Source organism: Thalassophryne amazonica, chromosome 3 (assembly GCF_902500255.1).
Source record: "Thalassophryne amazonica chromosome 3, fThaAma1.1, whole genome shotgun sequence".
Classification (NCBI taxonomy): Eukaryota; Metazoa; Chordata; class Actinopteri; order Batrachoidiformes; family Batrachoididae; genus Thalassophryne; species Thalassophryne amazonica.
In genome coordinates this window covers 66,396,675-66,418,510 of record NC_047105.1, presented here as the reverse complement: position 1 = coordinate 66,418,510, position 21,836 = coordinate 66,396,675, and the positions used below count along the sequence as shown (strand labels likewise).

The 21,836-nt window shown below is 39.2% G+C and overlaps 1 protein-coding gene and 1 long non-coding RNA gene across 4 annotated transcripts in view; both read right to left on the bottom strand.

Annotated features, from left to right (window-relative positions):
• The window catches only part of srgap3 (SLIT-ROBO Rho GTPase activating protein 3), a 295,005-nt gene that overhangs the window by 23,809 nt on the left and 249,360 nt on the right, over positions 1-21,836 (bottom strand). The window contains exons 12-17 of one of the 3 annotated variants that reach the window (XM_034166608.1): positions 17,704-17,806; positions 15,382-15,442; positions 14,752-14,829; positions 14,518-14,652; positions 9,990-10,095; positions 2,837-3,064 (exon numbers count right to left, since the gene is read on the bottom strand). In XM_034166608.1, the coding sequence (XP_034022499.1) occupies positions 2,837-3,064; positions 9,990-10,095; positions 14,518-14,652; positions 14,752-14,829; positions 15,382-15,442; positions 17,704-17,806 (711 nt within the window). Of the gene's footprint in view, positions 1-2,836; positions 3,065-9,989; positions 10,096-14,517; positions 14,653-14,751; positions 14,830-15,381; positions 15,443-17,233; positions 17,265-17,703; positions 17,807-17,858; positions 17,884-21,836 lie in introns of those variants that run through there. The other 2 variants (XM_034166609.1, XM_034166610.1) reach the window with 2 other exon arrangements.
• Positions 17,921-18,068, bottom strand: LOC117506930. The gene is made up of 2 exons (XR_004559578.1): positions 18,037-18,068; positions 17,921-18,006 (listed from the first exon to the last, which is right to left on the bottom strand). It is a non-coding gene; the product is annotated as an uncharacterized LOC117506930 (long non-coding RNA).

Below are 21,836 nucleotides of genomic sequence, written 5' to 3'. Positions count from 1 at the left end.
AATCTAATAATAATAATAACCTTTCATTAATAAAAATCTCAAAGTACTACAGGAAAAAAAAAATAAAGCAAGGATCAACAAGAGATTAAAAAGAGAAAAGCTTAATATTCTTAATCTTAATAATCTTAATATTAGTTTAAACAAATAATATGATTTATGCACAATAATAGTAATGTGTAAAACACAATTTTATTTGAGGATGACAAAAGTGTAAACCTGGCATACTATAAACCAGAAGCCTTAAAGTAGTGGCTCCTGGGGTCAAATCTGACCCTTCCACCTACCCCAATCCTGGTCAGAATCATTGGCACCCCTGATTTTAAAACACAGAATTTAAAACTTGTTCAGAAAAAATTCAAATGAAACAAACTTTATAGAATCAGAATATGTATTAAAATGTCCAAAGTTATTAGAGAACAATAACAACAAAATGCTTTCACATATAACATTAAAAATACAGACGTTAAATGTATGTGTTATTGGCACCCTTTGATAATTTAAAAGTAAATCATCACTTTTTCAGCCAGAAGTCAAGCAATGTATACATGAACATTTCCAAGTGACTGAATGTGTCTTGTACTTCAATTATTAGGAATTATTAGCCACAGGACACTTTCTGTGGCTGCCTGTGACTGAAGAAACTGTTCTAGTCGTTACACAGCTTCATGGCAGAGAGGCACAGACAAGGATTTGCAACATCAAATTTTGACTTGCGTCTCCATTGTGCCATGTGACAAACTGCAGCTGAGATTTCACAACCTTTTAAGAAAATCCTTCTTTGTGCCAGTCTACCATGAAACCACAACTGGTCATGCAAAAAAAACAAACAACAAAAAAAAAAGCCTATAACTCCAGCAAAGTTGTTATGGGTGTTTTGGTGGCTTCCCTCAATAATGTCCTATGGTCACTAGGTTTTTGACAACTACCCACTTTAGACAGATTTACCATACTGTACCAAATTGTTTTTCTTAATGACTGATGTAAATTAACTCTAAGATGTGTCCGGGGACTTGGAAATATTCAATTATCTATTCCTTGATTTGTTTTAAAGAAAACTATTGATGATTTGAAATCAATCTAAACATACCAATAAACTGTATCAAGTTTCCATTTTGCATTATTTGTTTAAATGTGTCTTTATATTGTAAAACACAGAAATATCAGGTGTCAAAGTACTTTATCAGTAAATATTTTATTTATTCATGTAATATTTTAAATTCTGTATTTAAAAATCAGGAGTGCCAATAATTCTAACAGGACTGCATATCAGAATATTTTCATTAGCCCCTACAATACATGTAATGGCAAATGGGCCACAAAAACAAATCAATCAAGAAATACACTTTTTTGTCTGTTTTAGAATTCACCCAAGAGCATTAATGGGATTCCAAGGATGCAAAATCAGAGGATAAAAGTTGACTTTTTATTTCCTACTAAACGTTTGAAAACTGTGCAACAGATCGGCATAAACAGCAGGTCCAACAGTATTCTTATTTGTGACCAAATTGTTACTTTGGAAACTTAAAAACTTCACCTTGAGAACACACATTTACAGCAACCTGTGCTACCTACAAGACGACAGTCGTATTCCTCAGCTAACACAATCTCAAGTAGCGTTTTAACAAAAAACAAACATTACATTCTACAATTTATAACTAGAAGCACTCGGAGAGCATAAACCCTCGCCAAGGCCATAAGGTCACTGACTTATTCCACATTGTTTCACGCATCTATCGTCATGTTTCAGATTCAGTGGTTAACCCTCTGGGGTCAGAGGGCATTTTTTGGACAGTTCACTCGCCTGGCATAAATGTTTTATTATTGCTGTTAACAGCTCTCCCTGCATCCCACAATCAAGTTTTATGTCTCTTTTTTCAGGACAACCTGTACTTTCAAAATATATATGCTATCATTGTGTTTTATAAGTGTAATAAAGGTTTACAATCAGAAATAAGAAAGGAAAAAGTAAAGTGGAAAATAATTTTCCACACACATTTATTCAAAATACACATCAAACTATAATAAACTAGTAACACATCTCTCCTAAAAACAATCTTTGGTGTGTCACGTGAGGTGAATCTGCCCTACGATTGGATTTTGGAAAACCATGTGACGGTGAACCAATTCCCATTGGACACTCACATTGCTCATGTCATCACACAACTTCTATGAGGAGTACAAAGATGGTGGACGGTGGCTCGAAAGGAGTTAACTTTTCAGCAAAAAAAAAAAGTAAGTTTCTATCTCATATCATTAAAAAGTTATTTATAATTTAGTAAAGCTTGGTCTCAGCCGTCGTATACGACTGTGTCCACCCCAGAGGGTTAAACCCTTAGATCTTCAGCAAATGTATTTATAAAGAGAAACTGCATGAACTACACAAGTTTTTTTTTTTATTTTCTAATAACAGGTTTATTCAATGAGGAGAAACAAATGCTACATTATTGTTGTGTCGTAACTTAATTTTTGTTCAGCCTTTGTGACCCATCTTCATGAAGTTAGATGCAAAAATGTTGAAATTGGCCCTATCCTGCAATGATAAAGAATCCTTAAAAAAATTACTGGATCCGGATTGTGTTCTGATCATTACCAAAATTGAATGACTTCTAAGTTAGGCCAAGATACACCCCTGGTAAAAAATTTAATTGAAGTCTGTTGAGGATTTTTTTGAGTAATCCTGCTGACCAACCAACTAATCAACAAACGGACGTGACCGAAAACATAACCTTCTTGGTGGAGGTAACAAGATGTGTTCTCTCTGTCCTATTAGAAGACATCTTCAGGTATTTTTGGTTTGAGAACCTACTGCAAACTGAATGATCTACCTCATACTTACCAGTACTCCTCCCCGCCTGTCATACACTTTTCATACACAGGACCATCTAATTCACGCTGGCTGGGAAAGATTGCTTCACTGTGGATGATGATCGTCTTGATGACCTCGTTAACATGTGCCTGACACGTTACAGGATCCTGGCCATCTGGGATGGGCATCAGGGTTGGACCAAAGCAGATGGCCAAATTGTACGGATCCATCATGTTTTCATCACTGTACTGGGAAAGACTGAAACAAGACAGGAGAGCATTTTGAGTTTCTTCTTGAACTGTTATTCAAGATTAAAGGGGGAAATGTTTAAAAAATAAGTTGCTGTGCACCTTTTATGGTTAACTGTGGATTCATATTAAACATCCTCCAAAGTCCAATAATTATATGTCTGTACATGTAAAAACAAATCTGTTATAAGCAAAGTTGAACTTCTGGCAAGGAGGTGGCCTAAAGGTTAAAGCAACAGATTGATGGCCCATCAGACAGGCAACTCACTAAGGTGCTCTTGAGCATCCTCTATCAAAATTAAATAGTAAGTCCCTTTGGCTGCTCCCTTGTTTGCACTCGGGGTCGCCACAGCAAATCCAAGTTGGATCTGCATGTTGAATTGGCACAGGTTTTACGCCAGATGCCCTTCCTGACGCAACTCCACGTTACATGGAGAAATGTGGCAGGGGTGGGATTTGAACCCGGAACCTTCTGCACTGAAACCAAGCGCATTAACCACTAATGTAAAAATTTCACTTGACGGAATTTCAGACATCTGAGATGATCTGTTAGGATAATTAACTATTCAACAAGCCAATTAGGGATATTTGTCATAAATGCTCAGAAAGGACAAAAACCTTTCTCCAAAACAACTAGTAGCCACAACTAGGTAGCCTCTGTGTGACCAGAGCGCTGAGTCCAAGCTCAGCAGCACACAGTCTCTCAAAGTGACCACGTCCCTAATTATGCATAACTTCAAGGCTTAAAATGTCTTGAAATAAGCAGTAACGAAACAAACAAAAAAATTCATCCTTCATATGGGGCAGCACAGTCTCGTTTGAATGCCTGTGTGATATAGCGGGATTTGAGCACTTCCAGAGACAGCATACCGTTGCGCAACACAAACACAGCATGACTTCACATGGAAAAATGGTGTACTGTTTTGTTTACGGCTACAATCACCGAAGCAGTCACGAAAAGTGCTTTTTTTCTTATAATGTGAATAATGAGCCAGATTTGTGACTGGCTGGTAATGCGACTGTCCTTGAAAGTAGCATATGCACTTTCATTTATCCCTTTATCAACCACCGTCAAATGAGACTACGGTGCCCAGTTGTCATGAAGGAAGAAACTATCTATAGAGACTAAAACTTGTTTGTTTTTCTGTCATTCTGTAAACATGTTTATTGTTTTTCTTATGTTGAACATTTTAACATGGATTGTGTTGGGATGTGCTCGCTTTTGGAGGCAGCCTCTGGTGGCCATTCAAGGAACTGCAACTTTCTTCTGAGTGTGCCTCATTTTTGATAGCTGGAAGATGGGGCTTGGGTAAATACCAGAATTTTTTGTTTTTATTTTTTGTTTTTTTAAAGTGCATCTCCTCTGCCTTTGCCTTTGCTATATTTTGGCTATATGTATGGAGTTACTAAAATGCATATAAATAATAGTACTCTGGACTTTTAATGTCATATGTTTCCCCGGTTCATGCAACCATTACAAACTAAATCCTGGTGTGTTGAGCTCATTCCCATCTGTCTCAATCAGCCCTCTTCCAGGTCATTGGGTGCCAATGGCTAAAAGAGAAGCTTAACAACTGAAGAACTACTCATGTAGCCAAAAAGGTTTGAAGTGCACAGATCGTACTAAACCACGTCCCATCAACAAAGACCCCTTTAACCCTTTATCTATGGCGATGGCGCCCACATCATATTTTCCATATGCGTATTTTTTTTTACCGTAACTCCGCCATAGTTTGTCCAATCCGAATCATTCAAAGTGCATTGTTAAGCTAACACCAAGGGCTTTCCAATGATATATGGTGTATTATGGTAAATGTAAGCCTGTGATGTCATAATGCATAGGAAATACACTGAAGTTTCACACTAGTGCGCCGCTGATTCTCATTACGGTAAGCTCTCATGTAAGCCCTCAATCTGAAAAATTTCAACACTGACAGCAAGCCAAGAACCCGTGCTCTCCAACAGTATGCTATATGTTGCATATATTACGGTAAAGTGCGTTCGGTGACTTTTGAAACGAGGGGAAAGTATGAAAAAGAGCGCAAAAGTGACAGAAAAGTACAGAGACAGACAGCAAACATAAATGTAGTAATTTTTGAGGAAAAGGCAGGGTGTTAGTGTCATTTGTGAAGGTGTGTGTGCGTGTTTGTGTGGGTGTGATGGCTCCATCAGCCACAAGCCACTGCCCGGTGCCAACAAGCAGAAACCCACCTTGCCAGCGATCCACAAAGGGGCGGCGTTCTTGCAAGGTTTGCAAGAGGTCAACCTGCTGGATGTGCAAATTTTGTAAAATTGGCCTCTGTCTTCAGCCAGACAGAAACTGTTACAAACAGTACCACACTGACAATGGACTGATGTAGTTTAGATCTAATTTTGATTCTTGGTTATATATTTGTATATAGTTTGACACTTTATTGTTTTATTCATATTGTATAATTTTGCACAAAATGAGTGATCAAATGAGTGATTTATTACACATTTTAATAATACAGATAATAATTGATATATTTATATATAGTTTTGCACTTTGTTTGTTGTTATTCATATTGTTTGGTTCTGCACTTTAAAATTGGTTACTTTTTGCATACTTTTGCCTTGTAAAATGTTTACTTTTGCACTGTTTCTGCGCTGTTTCTGAGTTCTAGACACACAAAATTAATTATTTTGATTGTAAACACTTACAGCTTCCTGTTAAAAATGTGAAATCCAAACTTCCTTTACATAACAATCATTTTTCACAAAAAACTGAAAAAAAAAATCAAGTTTGTTTTTGTGTTTTTTCTCATTTTAAATGCTAAAACTTACAAATAATGTGTATAAATAGTTAATCAGGTGTAATATAATTGAAATTCAGGTACTCTTGGAAAAGGGTACCAAAGCACACAAACATAGAACATTATTTCTTAATTTTATTGCTATAATAAAAAATTATAACCAATCGTCCATTTATAGCCTCAGTAGGTAAAGGATTAAGAAATGTTTTCCTCAGTATAAAAATACTACAGATGTACAAACATTGCCAACATCAGAGAGATAGCTTGATTTAGATATCTGGTGTTAATTTGGGTATTTTTTTCAGTTATAAGGTTTTAATCTAGTGATTTGTAGTTTATTTTTGGATTATGGATTGTGACTCATTGCAATTCAATTCAGTTTCAACTTATTCCATTTTATATAGCACCAAATCACAACAAAGTTGCCTCAAGGTGCTTCACACAAGTAAGGTCTAACCTTACCAACCCCTAGAGCAGGGGTGGCCAAGTTCGGTCCTCGAGAGCCACCTTCCTCTCCCTGCTCCAACACACCTGAATCCAATGAAAGACTCATTAGCAGACTTTTAATGAGCCTTTCATTGGATTCAGGTGTGTTGGAGCAGGGAGACAACTAAGAGTGTCAGGAAGGTGGCTCTGGAGGACCGAACTTGGCCACCCCTGCCCTAAAGCAAGCACACATGTGACATTGGTAAGGAAAAACCCCCGCTGATGATTTGAGGAAAAAACCTCAAGCAGACCAGACTCAAAGGGGTGACCCTCTGCTTGGGCCATGCTAATGACACAATTGACAAATAGAATATACACAAAATTTTGGGCATCCATGCCAGTGCACAGGATGGAAGGATTGCAGAAGAAGACCCCCCCCCCCCCCCCCGCCGCACCTCAAACAGAGAGGGAAAAAAAAAAACAGAATCAGGCATCAGAAAAAGAACAAATACAGTATAATTTGTCAGCATTAAGCAACAAGAAAACCAGAACAAATACCAAGGTGATCGCTGGCCACTAGCCCTAAGCTTCACTAAAAGACCCAGACTTTAGATAAAGTTGAGGCATTCAGAATTTATGAAATATCAACCCTGTAGTTTCTGAAAAGTGCCTTGTTTGTGGCAAAGACATCTTTGCTAAGAAGTTCTTCCTTGCATAGTTTGCACATCTTAGTAATCGCTGAGACAACAGTAAATTATATTAACAATATGCTCTTGGAAACGCTGTCAGTCTGTGTTTCTGCTGGCTTCAAGGGGACATCATAATCAATCCTAAAACCAGTGCTGGAACTGATCCAACACTGAAGGGGGCAAACAGAGCAGAGTACAGTGGGTGTCATTAATTCAAGCACTTTGTTCTGCAGTCAGACCCGGTAAAAGGACCATTTATAACATTCATTATAACATGACTTGTGCACTCCTGCAGTAAGGCTCATAAACACCTTCTAAAATGCTGCCGAACAAATACAAAATTGGTCTGTTCTATGGATTTTTGGATACTTGATGTTATGATAAACCAACAAAATTAATTTTTAATATATTTCTATAGTGGTGGACACAGTTCTTCTAATCCAATAAGCGCTAATTAGCAAAGCTTACATTTTTGTTCGCGGATTAGTTTTTCAGCTAACTTTGAAAGCCATCAGCGAATCAATTAGCTTCCGCTAAATTTAGTTCCATTAACATATTTCTTTTTTGCTGGTAAACGGTCAAACACATTTGTAAATCCTAAAATCACACATTAATTCCTTTTTATGAATGCAGGGAGCTAGTTAACACTTCCGGTTCACAGGTCACAGCACACAAGCACGGGTAAGAGAACACCCTGCTGTTGTTGCAACAGAGAGACGAAAGAAGTTATACTGTGGACAAAAACAGTATGTAAGCAACTCAAAAGTCAGTATTTTTAATTATTTTGTTTGTGATCCTGCCCAGCAGCCCCTGCTGCGCTTAAACTCGAAACTGGGTTATCTGTAGACATCAGTCTAATCTGATGTGTCAATACTAAATGTTAGCGGTTAGCGTAACTTCCGTTTGTTGTGAAAGTGTCGTGACACGGACCCACAACAGGGGGCGTTAATGAACGGACAATGGATAAGCCAAAAGTAACAATTTAATGTTGTGAATCGCACAACGATGTACAGACAATAACAATATGGTGGACTGTCAATCATACACCAGGTGACGTGTGGGCAGGCTCGACGATAGAAGACGCCTGGCGAGAGAAGAGCCGGATCCCCACACAGCTTTCACCACCAACGGAGCTGAAGAACACCGGAGCCGCCAAGCCCTGCGCCCCAGGTGGCCGCTGTCTTCAGCAGTCAGACCCGGTACTGCTGGCAGAAAACAGAGACAGTCCTGATGAGTGTGAGTTTGCACACTCAGTAATCCCACAGTCAGTGTTTAGTTAGGAGGGAGCACCTCCACCTCCAATCACACACTCGTGCAGCTCCTGTCTAACCACTTATCTGGTTGGAGTGTGAAGCAAAGCTGTCGCTGATCACACCAAATGCCAATCCCACAGATAAGGACACACCACAGGAAAACGGCTGCAAAGAAGTACAGATTATTACTCAATGTTTTGAGTCAGAGAAAGTTACCTGAATGGTAGCTGATTTCTCGGCGAGGAGGTGGAGTTGCAGTCCGGTCTTTGTAGTGGTGGTGATGGGTGACAGCTGGTGTTGATGGGTGACAGCTGTCACCTCCAGCGGCTCCGATGCCCTCTCGTGCTTGGAGCCCGCACTCCAAGCAGGGCGCCATCTGGTGGTGGTGGGCCAGCAGTACCTCCTCTTCAGCGGCCCACACAACACCGTTAATTTATTCAGCGGTTTATCAGTTTAACGTTATAAAAGTTAACGTTTCAGTTAGTGGTTTAATGGTTAGTGAAGCTATCTTTTTGGTTAGCTGTGCCCACCACTGCATTACTATATGAGGTCTGTTAGAAAAGTATCCAACCTTTTTATTTTTTTCAACAATCTGATGGATTTGAGTCACGTGTGCTTGCATGAGCCAACCTTGAACCTTCGTGCGCATGCGTGATTTTTTTCACGCCTGTCGGTTTTGTCATTTGCTTGTAAGCAGCCTTTGTGTGAGGATGGGTGTAGTCTCTCGTCATTTTTTTCTTTGCAAGGAAATGGCGGAACGACTGGAGCAGCGCGACTGCATCAAATTTTGCCACAAACTGGGCAATAGCCAGGTGGAAACCATTAGGATTATTCAGATGGCTTTTCAGATTCAGATGCTCATCTGGGCATCACACAGATTAAGGAGCTTTACAACCGGTTTAAAGACGGCCGCACAACGGTGGAGAGCGCACCGCGCTCCGATTGGCATCAACACGCTGAAACGACCAGATCATTTCCAAAGTGAACGCTGTGATGATGTGGGACCGTTGTGTGATTATCCGAGAAATTGCGGAAGAGGTGGACATCAGCACTTTTTCGGCACACTCCACTGTGACAGAAGATTTTGCCATGAAAGGAGTGGTGGTGAAATTCATCGGCACAAAGCTGATGGCGCAGCAACAGCGCCTCCATGTTGAAGTCTCACAGGACATGTTGTAACATGCCCAGCTCATCAACCATTCAGAAGATTCAGACGGCTTTCGGTGGCTTTTCAGTCGTGTGACTATCCGAGAAATTGTGGACAAGCTGGACATGTCAGGGCATGTTACAACATGTCCTGTGAGGTTTCATCACGGAGCGCGTCGCGCCCTCCACCGTTGTGCGGACGTCTTTAAACCGGTTGTACCGCTCCTTAATCTGTATGATGCCCATAGGATCGTCACCGAAAGCCGTCTGAATAATCCGAATGGTTTCCACCTGGCTGTCGCCCAGTTTCTGGCAACATTTGATGCAGTCGCGCTGCTCCAGTCGTTCCGCCATTTCCTTGCAAAGAAAAAACGACGAGAGACTACACCCATCCTCACACAAAGGCTGCTTACAAGCAAATGACGCAACCGACAGGCGTGAAAAAAAATCACGCATGCGCACGAAGTTTCAAGGTTTGCTCATGCAAGCATACGTGATTCAAATCCATCAGGTTTTTGAAAAAAATAAAAAGGTCGGATACTTTTCTAACAGACCTCGTATGTTAGGTTGGAAGTTAACTCAGCATTCTGCTCTGTGTATGTCAGGAGCTGTGGTTTGAGGAATGATGGGGATCACTGCTGACTTACTGATTGAGAAATGCAAAAAGGTATCTCATGACAATGATAATGGTGCGAGGAAGAGTCACAATAATCTGCTGGATGTGATGCGCTCTCTCTGCTCCAGACTCCAGCTCTGAAACACAGATTAAAGCAGATTTAACAATGAGCATTTACATGATATTACACGGTAAACAACTAAAGCCCTGTTGTATGTATGTATGAGCACTGATATATTAAGAGTACCATCCTCTGAAATATGTGAAGGCACAAAACCAATCCTGAAACGGAGGAGATTCTAAACAGCATTATTCGCTACTTTAGTAGGCGCCCTCTTAGTTTTCATGAGACCACTAAGGAAAACTAAGTGATGGAGCCATTAGGAGCAGTGGGAATTCTGTGGTGCATGAATGTGGCCCACACTCCAACTTGGTTTCTATTAAATCTCGCTTAAAAAGCACGGCTGCTTTTTATATTGATTCCATGTGCTGCATTGCACACTCTTTAGCCAAGACGACTTGATGGAAAAACTTGCTGTCTGAAACTACAGAGCCTCTCACAGTGCAGCAGTCTGAACAGGAACTCTGTAAATTCTCTGTCATTTCACACTAAGCAACAAGGTCAAGTCTGGCAGCATGTGCTAGTGCCATATTCTCCCTACTTCAAAACCAACCTGGAGCACGGTCAGCAATGACCCAGTCAATCCCCACCTCCTAAAAGTAGCTATCCGTCCACTGCAATCAGGGGATATGGGGTTGGTCCCTTGCCCTTTTATCCTCAACAATACCTGCACTCTGGATAATACTCAGTGAAACATGCCACATGACCCCAATATCATACTCTAACTGCTGTTTCCTCACAATGCAAACAACTGCAAACATTTCAATTTCTCGACTGTGGCTTTTACTTTCAGCTCTAAAATGTTGAATGAAGTACAGTGTGGAGTTTGCAAGATTATGTAATCACTGATGCGTTAGAGACAAGATTCTTTCAAATAAGCAACCCCAAAGTAGTATAAAACATACTCTTTTTATTATTATTATTCAGACATTATGCAGGGTTTCCTCTACCATTACAGTCAGGTCTATAAGGAGTTGGAGAGTGACACAAATTTTGTAGCAGAAATTAAACATTCAAAATGTGCTTGCAGTGTCAACTTTCAGGCTTAAACTGGGCTTTCTCAGGAATCAAAATAAAACTTCAGTAATGAAAGAAAAGTAAGCTGTCACCACAGCAGATCAGAGGTGGATCTACATATTGATTTGGTATAAGTTTTATAGTGTATGAGCCAGTAATCAATTTTTTCCTACTCTGTACCATGTAAGGTGATGAAACAACACTTAGAATCCAGCCTCAGTGTACCATGGCCTACACAAAAATGTATGATAACCATCCCAGGGTGGTCGCTGTAGCCAGCTGGAGGTCAATGAAGAATTACACAGAGGTCAAAATGTAAAAAATGTTTCAATCATGTTGAAAACTATAGTACATTATTTACCTGATCATAATGATTCTAAAAAGGTACAGTTTGGACTATCTTTGACTGAATGTTCAGGAGTTATGGGGTAAAAACAAAACAAAGGTCAGTTTCAATTTGTACAGGGGTCAAAAGTTAAAGTTGATCCAATTTCAGTAAAAAATGATGCAAGTTATTGGTTGAAATAAAAGTTGTTCATTCGGCTGCTCCTGGTTTTTGTTCGGGGTCGCCACAACGGATACAGCCCAATCCGTATTGGGAATTGGCACAAGTTTTATGCCGGATGCCCTTCCTGACACAACTCCAGTTTTACCTGGAGAAACACACACAGCCGCTGGTGTTCCAAAGAGGTCTCCCATCCAAGTACTAACCAGATCCTGCTCTGCTTAGCTTCTGAAATCTGATTGGATCAGACTGACACAGAGCAGACCGGCTGCACTGGTTGAAATAAAAGGATTAATAAATTAAATAGTTTTTACTGTGTTGAATGTTTAGTCTCCAAAGTAAAGATCAACAAGGTCAACATCTGTTGGATTCTATGACTTGTGTCATATGTTACGTTGTAACATGATTTAATGAATTTAATTTATTTCATTATATAGCACCAAGTGCGACTTATACTATGATTTGGCTATAACTCTGGCAGCACTTATATCTGAGTTTTTCCTTTTCAAGAGGAAACAGGTGTGACTTGTACTCTGGTGTGACTTGTAGTCCAGAAAATAAGGTACACTATACTTCTGCATTACACTCTAGTAAAAATAGGACACACTGAAAGCATTTTTCCGTACTACAACCCCTGGCAAAAATTATGGAATCACCGGCCTCGGAGGATGTTCATTCAGTTGTTTAATTTTGTAGAAAAAAAGCAGATCACAGACATGACACAAAACTAAAGTCATTTCAAATGGCAACTTTCTGGCTTTAAGAAACACTTAATAATAATTGTGGCAGTCAGTAACAGTTACTTTTTTAGACCAAGCAGAGGGAAAAAAATATGGAATCACTCAATTCTGAGGAAAAAATTATGGAATCATGAAAAACAAAAGAACGCTCCAACACATCACTAGTATTTTGTTGCACCACCTCTGGCTTTTATAACAGCTTGCAGTCTCTGAGGCATGGACTTAATGAGTGACAAACAGTACTCTTCATCAATCTGGCTCCAACTTTCTCTGATTGCTGTTGCCAGATCAGCTTTGCAGGTTGGAGCCTTGTCATGGACCATTTTCTTCAACTTCCACCAAAGATTTTCAATTGGATTAAGATCCGGACTATTTTTTGACCCTATGTGTCTTTTTGCAAGGAATGTTTTCACAGTTTTGCTCTATGGCAAGATGCATTATCATCTTGAAAAATGATTTCATCATCCCCAAACATCCTTTCAGTTGATGGGATAAGAAAAGTGTCCAAAATATCAATGTAAACTTGTGCATTTATTGATGATGTAATGAAAGCCATCTCCCCAGTGCCTTTACCTGACATGCAGCCCCATATCATCAATGACTGTGGAAATTTACATGTTCTCTTCAGGCAGTCATCTTTATAAATCTCATTGGAACAGCACCAAACAAAAGTTCCAGCATCATCACCTTGCCCAATGCAGATTCAAGATTCATCACTGAATATGACTTTCATCCAGTCATCCACAGTCCATGATTGCTTTTCCTTAGCCCATTGTAACCTTGTTTTTTCTGTTTAGGTGTTAATGATGGCTTTCGTTCAGCTTTTCTGTATGTAAATCCCATTTCCTTTAGGCGGTTTCTTACAGTTCGGTCACAGACGTTGACTCCAGTTTCCTCCCATTCGTTCCTCATTTGTTTTGTTGTGCATTTTCGATTTTTGAGAAATATTGCTTTAGGTTTTCTTCTTGATGCTTTGATGTCTTCCTTGGTCTACCAGTATGTTTGCCTTTAACAACCTTCCCATGTTGTTTGTATTTGGTCCAGAGTTTAGACACAGCTGACTGTGAACAACCAACATCTTTTGCAACATTGCATGATGATTTACCCTCTTTTAAGAGTTTGATAATCCTCTCCCTTGTTTCAATTGACATCTCTTGTGTTGGAGCCATGATTCATGTCAGTCCACTAGGTGCAACAGCTCCCCGAGGTGTGATCACTGCTTTTTAGATGCAGACTAACAAGCAGATCTGATTTGATGCAGGTGTTAGTTTTGGGGATGAAAATTTACAGGGTGATTCCATAATTTTTTCCTCAGAATTGAGTGATTCCATATTTTTTTCTTCTGCTTGGTCTAAAAAAGTAACCGTTACTGACTGCCATTATTTTTTTTCCTGATTTCTTATAGTGTTTCTTAAAGCCAGAAAGTTGCCATTTGAAATGACTTTAGTTTTGTGTCATGTCTGTGATCTGCTTTTTTTCTACAAAATTAAACAACTGAATGAACATCCTCCGAGGCCGGTGATTCCATAATTACTGCCAGGGGTTGTATCATCCATGCAAGCCCTAGTTTGTGTCTGTAATTTTAATTTCCACCATCACTCACTGTCTATTTGAACAACAACATTACATGTCAGCAAAACTGATCCCATGATGCATTTCTGTTCATTCTGTCAAATGATGGCATGGCAATATTAATAAAGAATTTAGTGATTCTTATACAGCTTTAAAAAGCTATGAAATAATGGTTTTATGCTTTTTCTTTTGTGTAACAATAAATTTGTTTGCCATCTGGCTGACACGCGCTTCAACCAAAGGATAAGTCATTCATTTAGCTGTGACGCAGTTAGTAGAAGAAGAAAACACTTATAACACATGCATGTATTTTGAAACTGTAATCTTGAAAATTATCCTGATTTTAAAAATGAATACTTTGGTAATCTAACTTTTTAATGTAACAAGACAGTTGTTGTTTTTTTAAACCCTGATTAACACCAATTAGTGTATTCTGCTCCTCTGCACCCCTTAATAAGTGTTCAACAAAAATTCAGAGAACATGATGTAAGAAGCACATAGTTCCTGTACAGAATGTTCTCCACCTGTTTAAACAGGATTTATTAGATGTGACATTCCCACTCACAGCTACAGTTTTGATTGTTGATGGTTGAAGTTTACTCACTGATGGTAGAGATAAAGTCAAGAAAGCGCTCCTTTGGGAAGAGTGGGTTCTCCAGTCCCCTGAAGTACAGCTTCAGCACTCCTGCCACTGAGTTGATATCATGCTCATTCTGATCATCAATCAAAGGATCTTCACCTGATCATAAAGAAATACAGCAAACAAAGACTTCACCGGTGACGTTTGCTTTTAAAAGGTTCAGAAGATATCTTTAAACACTGCCAAATAATGACTCACCTCTCTCAAATGAGTTTTTAATATCATTGACCTCCACCTGTGATCCAGGGACACGGAACATACCTTGCTGCTGCAGTCCTAAAAATAGCAATTCACAGATTCAGAATTATGAATCCCCAAACTACAACGCCAACTGGAAATGTGTAGCACAAGTCTATAACTATCTAGTCATAAAGGGAGATGTCGATTTTTCCAGAAGAGGGCCCTCTGTAAAGCTGCACCATGTGTTACTGTTTAGACGGCTCCTAATCAGTTTGTAGCAATTTCATTAGGTCCAGATTCAGGGAAAGAGCCTGCAGGCTCACGGCTGCAGCAATCAGCTGAAGACAGATGTGAAGGTAGACAGGCAGGAGTCATAAAGGGGGCACGGGCGGCTTTCCTGACTAAACAAAGGCCGGTGGAACTTTATGTGTGATCTATGGTTATGAGACTGTCAAATCACTGACAGCCAGCTGAGACCGAGGTGCAGAGCAGAGCACGGCACTCTGGGTACTTACAGCAGTTTGAGTTAATAGATTGCCTCATCCACCAGCTGCTATCACTTCTTATGAAGCTGATTCACATTTCAGTGGACTAAACTGTTTTTTAATAGAGAAATCACATTTACAGCACGATGTAAGTAAGACTTACCATACAGATTGATGTATCTGATACAGCTTTCAACTACAAGTGGAATTGGTTGACCTGAATCCTGCAATGGAATAATAAAAACAAATGGGCACAAAGCAAGAAAAAAAAAGAAAAAAGCACAACTATGGCATGTTAGCTTCACACTGTAGACTGTATGAGTCCATTTGACTCAATCAGGAATTAAATAAAGGATGTCACAAAACAAAATGAGAAATACTACTTTGCCTTCCATTAAAAAAAGAACTTAATGAAAACAAGGAACTTTTGCCTATGGTACTGAATGAAAAATGAAAACAAGGTGTCCAGTGTTTTACGTAATATTTTAAAATAAACTGCTTCCTTGTTGTATTAAAGTGCAATATGAACAGTATCAGTGAATAAAAAATAGCCTTTGTCAAAATCACAAAAATAAAAATAAAAATAAGAAATGGAGCAAAGCTGATCTAAGTTTATAACTTCAGAATGTCTACATTGTCTGGTGGGAAGGTAACAATAATAATAATTTAAGTTATAACCCTTTCAGGATAAATTCATTAGTACTACCCTATGATCCAAATTCATTCAGGTCAGTGGTCCTGCAGAGTAAATGCTCAGAAAAACTCGGGAACACTCATTATTTTTCTGGAGCTGTGGACTTTCAGCACGCTCAGCTCAGCAAATAAGTTGCACAAAATTGCCTGTGCCTCTTTAACGTGGTTTCTGTGGGCATGTTGACAAGGATGTGGAGTCATGGGCTCAGTCTTTACCATGCACATACACATGGGAGTTTAGGGGTGTCTGCCACTGTATTGCCATTTATGCTGGATGGAATCTCAGTGCAAAGCAGGACTCTCAACACATAGGGGGAGGGCGTGATGTGGTTACACTGCAAATGCTTTCTGATGGTAGACAAACTGAGTGCCTGTCCATCTCATTATTATCTCAAGTATATTTGGCATTAAAGAATGTCACCACGAGGCAAGAAAACCATAACTGCATTGGTTGAAAACTAAAATAGTACATGCATTATGTGCCAGATTGAAGATAGGGCCCAATATGACCAACATGGCAACACAGTAACAGTAAAAAAAAAAAAAAAAAAACCTGCAGTAACTACTTTGTGTGGTTGAAAATGACACATTTATAATACCCACAACATCACCCTAATTTGCATGAAATTTAAACGTGGCTATTTCTCACACTATGCCTTTTCCAGTGTTACTGGTTTGGTTTGCACCACCTGCAATCACAGAATGCAATCTCACAGTGCAACTGAGCAGTGTACAAAAAAAAGGAAGCAACTGCTGTTTAGCTTTGTTTTCGGTAGGGTCTGTGCTACCAGCAAACCTCTTAATGCAATTTGATGACATGCAAAAGAAAATAAATAAAGGCGACTGTTATGGAGGTTTGGTACAGATGAAATCTGCACTGCCTGTAATCTCCAAATGCAAATGATCTGTATGCAACAGAAAATATGGTGTATGTATTTCAGGTTTGTTACAAGTCGGATCTGGGCAGCCTGCCGTTACGCACAGTGATGTACTTGTATAAAATAGAAAACTGAACAGAGGGACACTGCCTAGCTATGCATTATATTTAATAGGTCGTCTTCTATTTTCCTTCACACACCAAAAAATCTCATGAACAATCTCCATTTCTTATAGATGCATCTCCATATAAAAACATGATTTGTATCAAACACATTAAAACAACAGTTGTTAAAATGCAGATGTCACAGAAAACAAAGAACAACATGCAACCCCAATAAAACAGCCCAGAAGGCACATGCACAGGTCAGTGGATTTCAGCTGTTGGCGGAACCTTTTTTAGTGCAGCTTGCTCCCTAACTGGAGCTCTAGATCAACAGTGGTACCTGAATGCGTGTACGGGCATTCCTTCTTCCTCTGGGACAGAAAGCAGGCGAGCACAGAGAAATAGAGGAAGGAGGGCAGAGAAGCACAGTGTTAGAAAAGCTCAGGTGATGGATGATCCCTCTGGCAGTTAAAGGAGGCTAAGCACAGGGACCGGCAACAGGAAAGCTACAAAGATGCCGTCAGGGTCGGGTGCAGCGAGGGACAAATAGACCCACTGTTTTTTTCTGTCTCAGTCATACACAGACTGACTGAGATTAGAGGTGAAGCCAGAGATGGTAAATTGTCCGCTCTGTCTGCACCAGCAGAACCACGGAGGGGAGGCGGATTAGAGGTTAAATAGAGGCATTACATCATGATCAAGGGCAGCTGGAATAGGGAGGAACAGAAGGCGAGGAAGAGAATGAGAGCAAAGGCTCTAGCTGCTGCTCCCTCCTTCCCTCCCACCCAGTCAGACACCACCACAGGGTACCTTGATGAAGGTCTCCATATTGCAGTTAAACAGCTTATGGTTACAGACAGAGCGTGGTCTAGGCTTCCGCATTTTCTGTGGTTTAGGGGGCAGAGTGGGGGGTCTGGGAAGTGATGGACAAGGGGAACAAAAAGTCATATTCTGTGAAGCTGAGATCTGAACATGGGTGATCAAAACAGGCTGCAAAAAAAGAGAAAAAGTTGCTAAAACAATGCAGGTATTTTTTTTATTATTATTACATCTTTAACGCTTGATAAGATGACTATTGAGGAGTGTAAGACCTGGAATTGCAATCACAGTTTGCTTAAATGTTGTAAAGGTTAATGTTATAACAAGGCCAATAAAATCAACCACGCTCATGTTGTCCCTGACATGAAAGTTACCATTTAGAAGAAAAGTTCAAATGCACAATTAAAAAAAAAATACCAAACAGTCGTGTATCTGAATTCTTCCACAAGTCACATTTAAGTATTAATAAGAATGTAACAATGCATTACAAATCGGTTAACAACCGATATAAATGTGTGAAGATTCACATTAGCTACATCGAAAAATGAATCAAGCTGCTCTTCACCCTGAAATTCTTATCTTTTTCAGAGTGTCGGATGTTGGAGGCTAAAGTGTGGTGACGCGCTGTTTGTGTGGATGCTGGTTACTGAAGCTGATATGGACGTCGGGACATCTGACACTGTTTTTAACAGACTGCCTGGATGCGGAGATGGATTTGTTACATTGGAAAAAGTCAGAATACATTATTTCCAGGAGTTCATGGATGTTATTTTACGTGCCACAATCGAGAGAGAGGCAGAGCTGCAGCCGGCAATCTCACGCGCATGCATGTTTGTTTGATCGCGTGAAGTTTACATTTGGAAATTAATTCATAACACAACGGTGAGTGTGGCATGTTCCCCCTTTTGTGTTCTGTGGCTAGATTTCTTTTCTTTTCTTTTTTTTTAACTGTGAGAGAGTGTAAATTTGGAGCTGTGTATGTGTGCTCCGAAGCTGTGTGTGTGTGTGTGTGTGTGTGTGTGTGTGTGTGTGTGTGTGTGTGTGTGTGTGTGTGTGTGTGTGTGTGTGTGTGTGTGTGTGTGTGTGTGTGTGTGTGTGTGTGTGTGTGTGCTGTGCAGCTGACAAGACACTCATTTTGCCCCGGCAGCAGATGTATTTTTTTTTTATTGATAACAACACTCATACTTAATTGTGCACAAAGCTGATCCTGGAGCAGAGATGGTTACTGACAGGCTGCGTTTATGACTCATGGCCATGCAGGTGCACATAAACCTTCTAGGAGCCGTAGCTTTTACCGTGACTACATCAAAATGAAGAGTTATCACTTAAAAATGAGTCGTCATAACACGGCATCACACTTATGTCAATTTTGGAATTAATCTGTGCCTCCATTCTTAACGTTAGCAGTTACATTCCGTTGACGCACACGGTGGGACGCTTCTAGTTGCGACGTCACACAGACCCTGCAGCGGGTCCGTAATCAACTTTTCTGCAGCGCGGCTTTGCTTTGAACCTTGAACCAATCAAAGCAGTGGTTTGTAGATTGAAGCAATGCTTTGATTTATTGCTTTGTTTATTCTTTCTTTCTTTCGCTTAATTTTCCCCCGCTAAAACCCTAAAGAGCATATGTCTGTGAGTATTATTTGCCTTTTCTATGTTAAACCGACTTGTTATGGTCTTCTGAAACAGTTGATAGATGTATTTTAGAACTTAAAAATGGGAGCGATGCTAATGCGTTAGCATGTCTATGGCATTTTCAATGTTAAAAGTTAGCATTAAGCAATTGCAGCTGTCATCACGTTCGGGTGCATTTGTTTTCAAATTGTAATGTTTCTTAAATTTATTTTTGTTTATATATTAATAATCTAATGATTATTATATACAATTTTAGAGAAAGAGACAAAAAGAACCTGAATAGAAACACAACAGAAAATATAAAAGCAACTAACAATGAACATAAATAAATAAATAAATACATACATACAGAAATAAATGTGTTTCCTGTGAACACCTTGTTAGATAATATCTGTGCTAATTATTTTTTTATGTTAGCTATTGAGTATTTGTGTTATTTGTTTGGAAGTTCTGAGAAATATGTTAAGTTTTTCTCTATCATCTGTCCAAGTTTCAGATACAGGGAGAGCTCCCCTGTTGGTGAGAGCCAGTAACATCAGAAATAAGAGACTAAACCACACCCATGTTAACACCCACAAGGTATAAAAAGTGTTGTATGACTCATTTTAGGGGCCTTTCACAAGATGGACACTGTCTGTGAGGGTTCCAGACCTGGTTTCTAACGTGAAAATAAACTCAAAATGAGGAATACAATGGTTTGGTTTTTGGTAAGGGCCAGAATTTTACATAAAAAGAACCAGGTAGAAATAACAACCTAGTGACTCTTACACCTCCATTTCATCTCTGTCTTATTTAAGTTTAATGAGTTTGTTTCGGTCAAACTATATTTTCAATTTGTTAATTTCTTCAGTGATTTCCTCCAGAACTATCTGCCAAGCTGGAAAACTGCTGCATCCTAGTAAGAGCAGAATACTACTGGAATGAATTTGAAAACGTTCTCACCTAACGTTCTAGCTTCTAGAACTGAAACATTTTCGTGTGGGTGGTGTTGGGGGGTAATTTTGGGTTTCAGCTTTTTTTGTTTTTCACCACTTTCATCCCTGAATATGTCAATCGTGATTCACTTTTGTGCAGATTAAAGTTACTAACTGGGACTCCTGTCTTGTTGCGAGAAAGAAATGAGAATCGTCCTCTGTTCTGTTCACACAGCTCCAAACGTTGCGCGGCTCTCTGCCGAGTCAAGTTAGAATGATAGAATCCAGTCTGAATTAATAACTTCAAAGCGAAATCGATAAGGGAATCGATAAGGAATCGGATTGATAAGCAGAATCGATAATGGCATCGATATCGATAAAATCTTATCAATACCCATCCCTAGACATTATAGGGATGGGTATTGAGAACCGGTTCCTTTCAGGTATCGTTAAGAAATGATTCAATCCACCGACATCAATAACTTTTTTACTTAATGATTCCCTTATCGGTCCTTCAGAGTGGCTGTTGTTTTTGGGGGTGTTTGTCAGGAAAATTATAATTTCTCTGCATTGATTATAGACCCTGCAGCAGGTGTGTAATCAACTTGTCTGCAGCACGGCTTTGCTTTGAACCTTGAACCAATCGAAGCAGTGCTTCGATCATTGCTTCATTGATTAATTTTTTTCTTTCGCTTTCCCCCGCTAAAACCCTAAAGAGCATATGGCTGTGAGTATTATTTACCTTTTTTATGTTAAACCGACCTGTTATGGTCTTCTGAAACAGTTAATAGATGTATTTTATAACTTAAAAACGGGACTGATGATAACACGTTAGCATGTCTATGGCATTTTCAATGTTAAGTTAGCATTAAGCAGTTGCAGCTGTCAAGCGTTTGTTGTCGTAAAAGAGTCAAATGTATGACAAATTGCAATATTTTTTTTAATTTATTTTTGTTTATATATTAATAATAATAGCAACCACAACAATAATAGTAATAATAACTAATCTAATGATTATATACAATTTTAGAGAAAGAGACGAAAAGAACCTGAATAAAACAACAGAAAATATAAAACCAACTAACAATGAACATACATAAATAAATACATACATACACAAATAAATAAGTGTTTCCTGTGAACACCTAGTGACTCTTACACCTCCATTTCATCCCTGTTTTATTTAAGTTTAATGACAGTTTGTTTCGGTCAAACCATATTTTCAATGTATTAATTTCTTCAGTGATTTCCTACATAACTATCTGCCAAGCTAGAAAACTGCTGCATCCTTGGAAGAGCAGAATACTACTGGAATGAATCTGAATAAGGAAAGTTTTTTTTCTCTCTCTTTCTCACTGCAGTTTATCGTCTGGAATAGTCCCAGATTGCATTTCAAAGCTTCTAGAATTCAAACATTTTCGTGCGCGTGGTGTTGGGGGGTAATTTTGGGTTTCAGCTTTTTTTGTTTTTCACCACTTTCATCCCTGAATATGTGAAATCGTGAGTCACTTTTGTGCGGACTAAAGTTACTAACTGGGACTCCTGTATTGTTACGAGAAAGAAACGAGAATTGTC